This window comes from Cyprinodon tularosa, unplaced genomic scaffold, assembly GCF_016077235.1.
Source record: "Cyprinodon tularosa strain WSP-4 unplaced genomic scaffold, ASM1607723v1 ctg517, whole genome shotgun sequence".
In the NCBI taxonomy this organism is placed as follows: domain Eukaryota; kingdom Metazoa; phylum Chordata; class Actinopteri; order Cyprinodontiformes; family Cyprinodontidae; genus Cyprinodon; species Cyprinodon tularosa.
In genome coordinates, this window is record NW_024039249.1 from 186,782 (window position 1) to 200,561 (window position 13,780).

At 36.6% G+C, this 13,780-nt stretch overlaps 1 protein-coding gene across 1 annotated transcript in view; it reads left to right on the forward strand.

Annotated features, from left to right (window-relative positions):
• Positions 1-13,780, forward strand: part of tbc1d32 (TBC1 domain family, member 32) — a 110,955-nt gene that overhangs the window by 34,540 nt on the left and 62,635 nt on the right. Inside the window, exons 20-23 of the mRNA XM_038303692.1 lie at positions 1,884-1,971; positions 3,320-3,438; positions 7,199-7,318; positions 7,587-7,675. Coding sequence (XP_038159620.1) covers positions 1,884-1,971; positions 3,320-3,438; positions 7,199-7,318; positions 7,587-7,675 — 416 coding nt within the window. The remainder of the gene's footprint in view (positions 1-1,883; positions 1,972-3,319; positions 3,439-7,198; positions 7,319-7,586; positions 7,676-13,780) is intronic.

The following is a 13,780-nucleotide window of genomic DNA, read 5'->3' on the forward strand; positions in this document are numbered from 1 at the left end:
ATCAATGGAACGCACCATTAAAATCACTGGCATGAGTGAGCTGGAATAAAAGTTTTATCCAGTATCTGCCTTAATATGTAAGCCAATTTTATAGTCTTTCGCCTTCATAGGAATCAACCTCCCTGTTTTGGTGATAAGAATTGGTATCAATATACCGGTACTTGGATTATATCTTACAACGATACTGTTGCACTTTTTACACAATTCCTGAAATAATTAACTTTTGCAGGCTTGTTGAGTCTCTTACATAATGCAGGTGTTTATTATGTTTATGTTCAAATGATTGTTTCACAGTAGTAAGAGTAACAGTTCTAAACTAGGATTAAGGGTGCAATAGTCACACATGTTGAACTTTCATCTTTTATCCTGCTTTAACTTTTAGTATATTACAATGGGATTTTATCAGATAAACCGACACAAAGTTGCAGATGTTTGTGCCGTGTAATAATGAACGTTTTTATTGTTGCTTTTATATATTGCTATTCTTTTTATTCCTTACAATAATTTAATTGAGTCATTTAGATGCCTCTGAATATGCAAACACAGTCTGTGTTGTTTAGTTTCTGCATAAATATAGCTAGGTAAAAACCAATCAAAGGGGCTGCTATGCTGTTTGTTTTTGCCCTAAAAGGACTGTTGAGTAGTTCAACAAACCATTTTGGAGACATAGTGGTCACATATAAAAAATATTCTGGTCAGTTGAGGTCAAAATGTTCTGCGTTCAAGATACTTTTGTAGGGTAAATGACTAACACCATTTTCTGGAGGGGAAAACAAGAAGGTGTCAGCGTTGTGCTGTGGGGTTATGGAAGCTGGTCCGAATTGATGGAAATATGGGTTCAGTTAAACAGGGAAATCCTAGAAGAAAACCTATTAGAGGCTAAGAAAGGAGTGAGACTGGGACAGATTTTTTACCCTGATGGTGATGGTAAACATGCAGCTACAGCCCCAAAATAAAATCTGTGTTAGAAATGCCCTCTTTAACTTCGGACCAGAATCCACAGCATCAGTTTAAAAGAAATATGTTCACAGATGATCTTTAAACAATCTAAACGAACTAAATGAGCCTGTGCTAATGTGTGAATAATCGGAAAAGTCTTTGGTTTTGAGATTTGGAAAGCTTGTAGAATTTTCTACCCAATAAACATCTGTGGTTTTGAAAATTTTTCAAACTGGGAGCTAAAAACAATAAAAAGCATGCCACACTTTTCAGACGTGTTTAAGGAAAAACTGTTGACAATTCTGTAACTCACCTTCTAACACACACCTAATTCAAACTTTGCCTTGATCATAATGTGAACAAGTTAAAACATCATGTTATTCTTAGACCGGTCAAAAACAAATGTCTTTAGATTTTCTCCTACATAAATTAAACGCTAGAAACACAATTTTGTTTTCTTGCTTCTTTTAATAATGCAGCAAATGACAAAGTCTTTAAACATGTTCTTTAATTAATTTAACGAATGTCTTTAGTTTACCTGAACCATACATTTGTGATTTTGGTCCTAAAGGATGCTGTGTTATTTTTAACGTTTGTTTATCTGTTTAGGATTCAGCTTCTGCTTGGATGTGGAATCAGATTTTACATTGTAGACACATATTCCCAGCTCAACATGCAAGTCTGGCGTGACTCCCTTTGGACCTTGAGCTCCCCACATTTTATAATTATAGCCTGTTTCTATCAAGCATTGTACTTTAATTAAAGAGCTTGATTTTATTTTAGCTTTTTTTAAAGACATATCATGATTGATAAAATCCTTTTTTTTATATTACTTGAGCACAAATTTTCCTTTTCCTTTAATATTTTAAAAGCTTGCTTAATATACACCTTCATTTATTAATTGTCTTGTTAGTTATGAGTCTGTTTGCACGTTTTCATCGTAGGTGAGTCGCTGTGAGAAGTTTGGGTACGGAGTAATGGTGACACAGGTAGCTGCGACTGCCCCAGGGGTTGCAGCTCTGCACAGTTCAGGTAACAAAGTGCTCATTTGTATAAACAAACACTCACCTGCTGGGACGCTTAAGGCCTGAATTGTAAATTGCTGTGCAGGCAGTGTGAAGAATTGCTTTAAATTGTTGTCTCAGGGGTTGTTCACTGTCCAATTTAGATGCATTTAGCAGCTGTATGACAGGGAATGATGTGTTCAACAAATCAGGTACCACTACAGCTAATTAAAAGAGCATCATTAGAAGGTATAAAGGGAGGAGAACATTTGTAGATTGTTTTATTTTGAGAAGGTATTTAAACCCTTTTTTATTTGACATTATTTTCAAAGCAAGAATTGACTGTTTCTAAGATTACCTCTAATCTACTCAGGCTCAAACCTCTGTAGACTCATCTAAATCTTTTGATAAGTGTTTTAAAAGTTCAAGGATGTTTCAACTTGACAGGAGAAAGGCAGTTTATTGTTTTTTAGTGTTTATTTTTCCTGCCTTAACACAACAGAAGCATTTTCTGGATAGAGCATTGCTTACAATAATGGGGAAGCCAATGATTGGCAACTGCTTAGGATTAAAAACTTAAAAGTAACCCCTGCTCCGAAGATTGTATCTATCGCACTCAAATTGCAGCTGCTCACAGGGACAAGCCAAAGTCCTTCTTGAAAATATATTTATAGTCGGATGAAACGGAGATTGAAATGTTTGACCACAATAAAAACGAAACACGTTTAGCAAAGTCTAAGTGAAGCTTCAGGCCTGAGAGTGGGAGTATAACTCTGGAGGCTTGATTCACTTCCACTGGGACTCACGGATAGCACAAAGTGAGTAAAAAATGGTTTACCACAGCTTATATTGGATATTTGGACAGAATTGGGAGATGAGGACACCTTGAGGTTCTGGTAGTTGAGCAGGTGCACCATATGCTGCCAATTTAGCACTTGAGGCAGCTTTTCTGTGTTCAAAACTTGAACCTCCCCCTACTCTATCCTCCTCTACACCTATTAAATAAGGGCTTCAATGCCACTAATCCTTTAAGAGCACATCAAAATGGATTTAGAATAGAAAATATTGCACTTATTAAGCTTCTTATTTAGCCCTTATTTTAGCTTTGGAACACACTTTCAATGAGCTCTCCAGCTCTGCTAAGGAGAGCGGTCAAATATCATGTTCAGATTTTATTCCCAAAGTCAGTTTTAGGCTAAGAAGATGATTCAGTTGATTGACAACCTGCTATTGAACATTTATCAAATGTTAGCTGAGTGGATGTATATTTTTGATTTCATATTAATACTTTAAATCTGTAGAATTTGTCATGATTTGATGGTAGCTTCTGAGAGGAACTGAAGGAAGATATTCTAAAACCAGAACTTCACCTTTAGGTTTTGTCACATCGCTGGTTGTAGAGCTGTGGTTGGCTCTCGAAAGTGGGGCTGACGATACCAGAGTTGCGCATCCCAGACCAACACCTATGGACCCCATAGACAGAAGCTGCCTGAAGGTAATGTGTTATAAACTTTATTCAACTGAAATTGGAAAATAAGCAAAACTAAAGGGATCACATATTAGTAGAGTATATTACTGAATATATAAAACTTACTTAAAACTATTTATGAATGATACATCGGCAAGTGACTGTTGATGTTTGACATATTTGTATAATCCCTTAAGGAAATCTGTGCTGATATTGATAACCAGGGTTTATTACCATCATGATGTTGTTTATATGGTTTTATGGGGAGAACCATGTGGTTGTTGAGGCCTTTGACAGTGATAGTAATGTCAACAGAACCATAGGAGCAATGTTGGTGGTGTTTTCATATTTTTATATTGTCGAAAGGGTGGAGAAATAATATGAGATCTTTAAATATTGATTATGGGCCATAACAGCAATATTAATATCAGATATCAATACACATTTACTTATGGTTGCATGTCTACCTAAAATACGGTGGCCCTGAAGTGCAAACTGCAACTACAAATCTTAAAGCGCAACTACGTTAAGGAAATCGCAACTACATAAAGCAAAGCGCAACTACATTAAGAAAAACAAAACTACATAAAGCAAAGCGCATCTACATTAAGGAAAACACAATTACATTAACCTACCGGAAAAGGTAGGTACCAGTGGGAAACATGAGACATCGCTGATTGGACGACGGCACCGTTTGACCCTTGAACCGAAAGTTGCGTCGTCTGAACAGTCCAGCTTCTTTTAAGTGTGTCTTCAGTGTACGCAAACTAACTGAAATTTCGTGATTAGTCTTGAGCATATCCAGTATCACCTCGTACGTATGTCCTGATTCAAAATATTCCTGGATAACGGCAGCTATGTTTGGGGCGCCGACAATATCCATGTTTTCAAAAGCCGCAGCAGGCAGAATGACTCCCGGTTCAAGGGTCAAATGGCCCCGTCGTCCAATCAGCGATGTCTTATGTTTCCCACTGGTACCTACCTTTTCCGGTAGGTTAATATAGATGCGCTTTGCTTTATGTAGTTTTGTTTTTCTTAATGTAGTTGCGCTTTTAGATTTGTAGTTGCAGTTTGCACTTCAGGGCCACCGTACTAAAACCATTTATACACAAAAAAAAAAAAAAAAACTCAATAAAACATCAATAGTTTAATAGATTTATTCAAACATTTATCTTTTAATTAGTTTAAACTGAGAAGATGTGACCATGCCAGAGTTGGAAAATGTAAATCCTTTCAGAATCCCGTTTTAATTTCAGAACTCTTCATTTGGATTAACCTAACGTCCAATATAAAAGACAGGGTGACATCCAGTGGCAAAATAATTACCTGCACAACTGATTTTATCTTTTTTTTTTTTTTTTTAGAAACTGCAGAGGCAAAAGGTGAAATATTCAAATGGTTCCCAACAGCCACCCAGTAAATTATGTGGAGGGTCCGTATCCTCCACATTTTGAAGCAATATCCATAATTCTCCATCTATGCTGATAGAGATTTTCAAATTCTGCTCCCTGGAGCTTATTGTTGCTTTTATTCATATTAATTTAGTCAGTATATCGGACCATGTTTGTTAGAGCGGCCATAGAGTTCCTTATTGTTGGTTCCTGAGTCACTTAGTTCTAAAAATTACATCTGGCCTGAAGAAGCCTCTGGATGAAGATGCTCTGTAATTTTACAACAGTCTGATAAGAGGATTTTCAGGGCTGTTTTTAAGAAAAATATCTGCTTGTAAAACAACAGGTTCCAGAATAGTCTATTTATTCTCTTTTAATGCAAATTAAATTCTTATTATATAAGCTGAAGAAGTTGGACTGTGTTTTTTTCCCCCAGCAGGGTGCTGAGGTGCTCTTCTGAAGTATTGAAAAAAGGGCAATATTTTATTCTTTTATTTTCTAGGCCTGGATAAGTATAAAGGGAGTAAAAACTGAAGTGGAAAAATATTAGTTTCCAATGTATTATTGTTCCTTTTTGCTAAAGCTGAAAAACCAACAATGATTTACGTTTAAAATAGTGTTGCGCCGATGCCATTTTTTGGCCCTGATACTGATACCCGATACAATCTGTTTGAAATCGATGTGCATGTGTATATATGAAGAACTGCAGACTAATTGGATGTAAAATAATTGCCATCATGGCTTTATCAAGCTGCTGCCTACCTTTGTGAAGCAGGAAAAAGACTAATACAAAGAGAATCCAGTAGAACTTTTTATTGCCTACCAGGAATGGGTGACAATATTTTTATAAACTTTTGGCTCTCAAAATGGTATCGGTGCCCTATTTGTTAGTACTCACAGATACCACAATTTTAGTGCTGCATCCGGGCCCCGCCCAATACCGGTATCGGTGCAACATTAGTTTAAAACCTCACTTATCTGTGAGGTTTAAAGCTAAGAATGCACATATAAAATGTTCATGCATTGAAACTGAGGCATTACCTAAGGAAATCCTTAATGATCATAAACTGTAGGGCTTTGGTTAAACATGAAAATTAAAAAAAAGAAAAATTGATATTGAACTAATCAAAATTTTAGTACAATAATTTCTGAGGTAAATATTTTTAATTCAAATGTTCTGAATTTGATAAAAGCTCTTGAAGAAATCTTAGAATCTGATACTGGGAATGTGAAATCATTTTAAAGTCTGGTTTTATGATAGAAGTTTTAGTTTTTTACTTTGGACCAATTTTGTCTCTCTATTCTCATACGAGAGCCTGAAAATTTAATTTGAAGCTTCAGGGTCTGCTAGCGTGAGGCCACCGCTGCTGCCTGACAGGAGCCGAGTGATCTCGCTCGCTGAAGCTATCCGAGTGAATACAGACTGTCAGTGAACTGTGAACTGTGTCCTCAACCCTGCTACTGGGAATGTTCAAGTCTGCTTTATCAGTGTGTCAGCTCCCAGGTTACATACAGGGAGTCCTCAAACAGAAGTCCCTTCCTCTATCAACACCATAGAATGGACCAAAAAAAAGCAGGTTTGGTTTCACAACCTGTCTTCTATATTTTTCCGTTAATGTAACAGTGTAGAAATGAGTGCAGTGGTTTAACTCTTATTCTATTCAGCTGCTGAAAAGAAGCAGAAGCATTTTGAAATTTGGGATATTTTTCTTTCTTTTTAACAATCTTTCCTTTTGTTGAATAAGATTGTGCAGTTCCTTTAAAAAGTTTACATGTGAGCATTTTTGACATGATATTGTGTGATTTAAATCCAAACATGACAGATCAAACCGCATGCTGTTACTATCGCTTTGATAAGACTTCTTTACACGTTTGAATGAAGCGCTGATTTTCTCTAAATCTCATAGATTCACAGAATATTTATACAGTCACAGATATCTGCTAACACCCCCACTAATATGTGGTGAAATTATCCTCAGTGAGTTCGGCTGTGTGTCTTTTAGTAGCTGTTAGGCTTCATAATATGAAAGCACTCTCTAGGCAGAGTTGCTATGTTTTGGAATAGAAAAAGCTTGACTCAGGTGTATTGGCTGGTTTGGAACGGATCTTGATTTTTAAGAAGAGAAACAAGCTTTGGAAAGGCCATCATAGATCTTAAACATTAGCCTGCTTTATCCACTCAAAAAGCTGTTTAGATATTTTTGGGACAATTGACTTATTTAAGCAGCAAATAAGGTTAAGTAGAAACTGTATATTGAAGATGTTAATACATTTTTAAAACTATAATCTGATGATTCTCTGTTAGAAACTGTCTTGAAGTATTTTATTTTTATTTTTTTATTCAGGGGTGTGATTTTCTCTTGATTTTTACCACATGCTTGTTTGTGTCTCATCAGTCTTTCTTGTCCTTGGTCAACCTCCTGTCCTCCTCCCTCGCCGTGTGGGAGCTTCTGGGCCGACAGCTTTTAGCTAACAAGAGTGAATACACCCTGCGAGAGACGCCAACTTCCATACCTGTGAGCAGTTCCCAGAAAGTGTTCTCCAGACTCTATGCACGTCCTTTTCTCACCATAAGAGGGCATGTTTGCACTTTGACTCAGCTCTCAACGTTCTCCCACACATTTGTGGGTGTGAGTTGAAAGCACAAAGGCCTTCCATTAAACCCTCGTACCACTGAGGCGGATGTGCGTTTTCCATCTTAGTCCATTGTGCATTTCCTCTCTGTTTTCACTTTGCACTCAAACTGCTGCATTCCCCATCACCCCCTCTCATTTTGCTCCACAGGATTTGATTGACAGGCTCGTTGCTGTGAATTCAGATGTGAAGATCCATTCCCTGTTCCACTACGAGCAGTCTCATACGTTCGGCCTGAGGTGAGATGGATATTTTTTCCCATATAACTTGACATCGGAGGGGGAAAGCACATGATATCGGATTAACACCTGGTGTATGCACACATGAACTCCCCGTAGTCTTTGGCATTAGCCGCTTTTCATGGTTCCTTATACTTTGATTAGCCAGCTTTGGAAGCTGATGAAAGGATTTTACTGGATAAGAATGAAATAAGCCAGGCTATGTGGGTATTTATGAGTAACTTGCTCCTTTACAAGTGAGAGGACTTGTTAAAGTGAAAGAAAAGCTCCACAACACTGAAGAGAAATGATGTAATAGTTGTTTTTTCACACTTGAATTTTATTTCATTTCTGAAGTTTATTCTTAAGATCCCAGAAAAGTCCAGATGTTTATCTTCACATCATTTTCTTCAAACAGCTCCCATCACTGCTCTTGGTTCCTTTGTATTTTTAAAAGCTTCCTAAATCACAATAGCCTCTGCTTGTTTGGAGTCTTGCTGACTCACTCCGTCTCTGCCTGTCAGTCAGCCCACTCTTATTAACATCCAGAAGCCAAGCGAAGGGAACAAATTGCTCTGTTCATTTACCACCCAGACTGACGCATTAACTGACAGACTTGCACTCAGTGCCTCTTCATGCTCCGCTCACTGTGCTCAATTAGACATCTTACTATCAATGACTCAAATGGTGCCATGTTTACATTTTTAATGTAGTTGTGGGATGTACACCGGCTTCCTGGCCATTTCATCATCAGAAATGATCGAATATCTTGTTTAAAAGTTAAATAAAAATATAATAAAGAAATTGTTCCAACCAAACATTTAGTAAAAAAACATTTTAAATATGTTTTTTTTCCTTGCGCATTACATTAAACTAGGCGCTTGTATGAAATGCCGCCATATCCTTGAATTGATGCGCTGTTTAAAGCAACTATTTATAAATGCTGCCTTGAAACACAACAAAAGCTATTAGTGTGGTAGATATTAGATCTATTGTGACCTGGGTTTGAAATTCCGAGTGGAAATGTCTCTTTAAATTTCATCTATCTTAACAATTTCTATTCAAATGATCCTTCTTTTGGAGGACATTTTTATTATGCACCTTTCTGTGTGAACCAAGGGGGTTTAGGAATAACACATGGCCGCTTAAAGTGTACAGTTAGCTGTTTTTTAGTCAGTCCTTTTCTTCTTTTTCTATATAGCATATCTTCCATTAACCCTATAAATGGAAAATCAGAGTAATGTAATCTCTAAGGTTATAGTGTTCTCGTTTCCACTTATGGACGCGTTCACGCTCCTTTGCTCATCTACCGCATGGCCACTATTTTAATTACAGAGAGAAAAACTAGTCTATGTCGTGTCTCTTTCATTAAAAATTGTAGAAACATATTTTAACAAGTGAAAAGTAACATGTCAGCTATTGAGTAAATGTCAGATCAACAAAAAAAAAAAAAACTGTTTAAACAGGTAAATGAGTAAATAAGTTATTCTATTGATGTGGAAAAATTCCTGAATGTGGAAGTTGGGTATGTTGGATTTGACTTTCAAATACCAACAGAACTCAGCTTTTGTTGTGAACTATTTGGATCTTTGCATCAGTACAAATCTGCACAGAGAATGTATTTGATAAAAAGGCGACTAAAGTACTGAGTAACTTACGTACTATTCATGATTTCATGTTTTACAAAATGTTGTAAAATTCAACAAAACATTAAGTGAATTTAAGATGAAGATAAAATAAATATATAAAATGCAGTAAGCATACGATACAAAAAGTCGGTCCATTCCAAATACTTTTTTTGAGTTATAAAAAATACAGACTCAATAGTTACAGTATGTTACGGAAGAGGATTAGGGCCACTGGAAAAAAAAAAAGTTAATTGATTTTTAAATTTTATTTCAGTTTAACATGGGAAAAAAGTCAGAATTCTGACTTTTTTCCCATGTTAAACTGAAATAAAATTTAAAGAATTCTGACTTTAATCTCAGAATTCTGACTTTAATATCAGAATTCTGACTTTTTTCTCAGAATTCTGACTTTAATCTCAGAATTTTGACTTTTTTCTCACAATTTTGACTTTAATCTCAGAATTTTGGATCTTAATGTAGATGGGCACCATGAAGGAAGGGATGTGGGAGCACTCAGCTTCACTGACAAAGATGTGAGTTGTTTGAGAGGGCCAGTGACACATTAGTGGAAAATGATGGAATTAGGCAACTTTTTACGTGGCCGAGGGGTCCCCTCATTAATGGAGGAGCAAAAGGTCATTAAAACAAGAGAGCTAGTCTCTAAATCAGACATGGCTATGGCTTGATGCTAACATGTTTGTTAGCTGTTAGAATTCTGAGAAAAAATCAGAATTCTGAGAAACAAAGTAAGAATTCTGAGATTAAAGTCAGAACTTGGAGAAAAAAGTCAGAATTCTGAGATTAAAGTCAGAATTCTGAGATTAAAGTCAGAATTCGGAAAAAAAAAGTCAGAATTCTGAGAAAAAAAGTCTGAATTCTGACTTTTTTTCCAATATTACACTGAAATAAAATTGAAAAATCTGTTAACTTTTTTTTTTCAGTGGGCCTAATCCTCTTCAGTAGTATCTAGAATAGGTTAAGTTAGCGTAAACTGTTTATTGTGTTTTTACCTAACCTCCAAATGACACAGAAGATGGAAAATAACATTTAACCAATTTGCCTTGATTACAAAAAAGTGTGTCTCTCAATGGTGCATATTTGTTTAAAACAAGCATGTTTTTATTTAGTAAAGTTACTCACAGTGGAGTAGCCAGAAGCTTTTACTTCAGTGAGTCTTTTTTTATTTTTTAAAGGTTACTCAAGCAACTCAGTAAATGTAACTAGTTACTAGCCACCTCTGTAAATAGGCAGTGTGGAACAATGTAAAAACATTACTGAGTGAGGGACAAGTCTTCAACACGATTTTAGATTTTAGATAAAATATTCTTTGAAATATTTCTGGGAATGTCTTTGCCCTTAAATCCAAGTCTATGAACACCAGAGATTATTCAATAAAGGGGCTTTCTGGTGCTATGGTTCCATTTAGCATCATCAGTCTCCAGAAAAATAAGTTTTATAACATAACTGGTCACTTCTATCATTTTAAATTTAAATTTAAAAGATACATTTTGGATTAAATAAAAAAAAAAAAATACTGTGACTTTTAACTTTACTGGTCTACTTTGAATGCATGAAATCATTAATAATTGATTGCTAAATATTTTTTTGGAATTGCATAATAATGATTTCATTAGTTGGAAACTGATCATATTGTTTAATAAGGTCTGCTGCAACTGAGCCTGATGACACTGCAGCAGAGGTTTTGGTCTGCATTTAGTAGAAAGCCTGGTAGAACCTGATTAAAGAGAGTTATTGTTATATTTACGCCCTCATCATGGAAACAGCAACCTTGTGGTAAAGATTGTATCAATGATGACTTAAGGAGAAGGTGTTAGGAGGCTGGAAGCTGTTAAGTTGGTTTTCAGAGATTAGATTTTTACATACGAGCAGTGCGATAGTGTTTCTCATTTTTAACACTCTGCTTTAGTCGATATGTAGTTAAGAACCCAGCCTACATCATCAAGACTAATCAAACCGATGGGCTGCACATTTTATTTTCATGGGCCTTTCAGAAATGTCCTATTCTGACATTAAAAAACAGGATTTTAAATGTGACCCTAATTATCTCTGAAGTGGTCAAGAAGGCAAAACCCCAAGAAGTAAATCTCCTATACAACCAATTTGAGACCTTTTGATCCTGTGTTGGCCATCTAGATTAAAATGTGGCTTTGGACGAGGAGCTGCAGAAGATGCTATTGCTTTGTTTATAAGTACAATACTAAAAGGCTTTAAAAAAAAAAGTTCTTACTTTGCAAAGTGCATTAGATGACTCACTTGCTAAAGCATCTGGTTTACAAATAAACCAAGTGCATGTTCACTATACCTTTTATCCCTATAGAACTGCATAACAGTTTTGCTAATTATTTCAATGTGATCTTAAAGATGTAAGCATACTGATGAAAGTACTTTCTTTTAAAGGCAACCTTAATGTTGTTTTTCAATTCAAAGGAAAAAGATTTAAAATAATCTATGCTCCAAAGAACCAGTCTGACCTTAGCTTAACTTCAGCGAGATTCGCGTCTACCTGTGTTTGACATCATCTAAGGAACATTTGCCCCACTCCTCAGTTAAAGTTTTCAATTATTTGAGCGGTTTCTTGCATACACCTTGGAGTTGGATGCCATCAAATCTGGAGGTTATCATGTTCTGTGTCAACATGGACTTTACGTGCTTTAATTTTCAGCTGTTTCGTTGTATTTACAGCAATGTTTAAATCATTGACTTCTAAGGATTCAGCTTTGCTTTATAATTTTCTTTTACAATTTATTATCAGACATTTTCCGCCCTTTGATATAGAGCATTTCATGGTGGATTTATGTAAAATTTGTAGTGATTTCTGTGATGGTGAGGATCCCCAGACCATGACACTTTCATCTCCATGCTTCAAAGTCTAGCCTATTGGCTAGATGGCCAAGTCTTTATAGTAGGGTGGGGTAGGATAGCTTGAAAACAAAATCTCAATTTTATTTTGAAACAAACACGAAATGACAATTATTCTTCAATTATCCATTCTGGAAGTTAAGCTGATTTCAAACTCCAACTAATTACAATCTATGACACATGCTTGTAAAACAGTTTTAAGTATTTGTACAATAAAATTAAGGTGATCGCATCACTCTCACCTATTTTACCTTTGCCCAAGGGGTGCAAAGGTCAAACGAGTCACGGTTTTCCAAAAGTTTAACCTTTTTTTACAGAAAATTTGGTCAAAATTGGTTTGTCACAAAGCCCTACTTGCTGGGTTTACAGGTGTACCATCTACTTTAAGGTGATGGAGTGGACAGTGCCTAGTTGTTTCACAACCTGGGCTTTAGTTTGATAGCCAAAATCTTCTTTAAATTTCTCCATGGCTTCCTCTCTGATCTGCTTTGTTACTTGTTTTTTATTATTCTGTGTGTTCAGTTATGTTCTCTAAAAAACCTCTAAGGCCTGCAGAGAACAGCTAGATTGTACTGAGAGTATAATACACACAGGAAGCCCATAGTTAATGATTGGTCTGCAGATGTTTTTGGTGCACAGAATCATAAATATATATATATATATATATATATATATATATATATATGTACATATGTGTGTGTGTGTATATATATATATATATATATATATATATATATATATATATATATATACACTATATTGCCAAAAGTATTTGCTCACCTGCCTTGACTCACATATGAGCTTAAGTGACATCCCGTTCCTAATCCATAGGGTTCAATATGACGTCGGTCCACCCTTTGCAGCTAGAACAGCTTCAACTCTTCTGGGAAGGCTGTCCACAAGGTTTAGGAGTGTGTTTATGGGAATTTTTTACCATTCTTCCAGAAGCGCATTTGTGAGGTCGCACACTGATGTTGGACGAGAAGGCCTGGCTCTCAGTCTCCGCTCTAATTCATCCCAAAGGTGTTCTATCGGGTTGAGGTCAGGACTCTGTGCAGGCCAGTCAAGTTCATGCACACCAGACTCTGTCATCCATGTCTTTATGGACCTTGCTTTGTGCACTGGTGCACAGTCATGTTGGAAGAGGAAGGGGCCAGCTCCAAACTGTTCCCACAAAGTTGGGAGCATGGAATTGTCCAAAATGTCTTGGTATGCTGAAGCATTCAGAGTTCCTTTCACTGGAACTAAGGGGCCAAGCCCAGCTCCTGAAAAACAACCCCACACCATAATCCCCCCTCCACCAAACTTTACACTTGGCACAATGCAGTCAGACAAGTACCGTTCTCCTGGCAACCGCCAAACCCAGACCCGTCCATCAGATTGCCAGATGGAGAAGCGCGATTCGTCACTCCAGAGAACGCGTCTCCACTGCTCTAGAGTCCAGTGGCGGCGTGCTTTACACCACCGCATCCGACGCTTTGCATTGCACTTGGTGATGTATGGCTTGGATGCAGCTGCTCGACCATGGAAACCCATTCCATGAAGCTCTCTGCGCACTGTTCTTGAGCTAATCTGAAGGCCACATGAAGTTTGGAGGTCTGTAGTGATTGACTCTGCA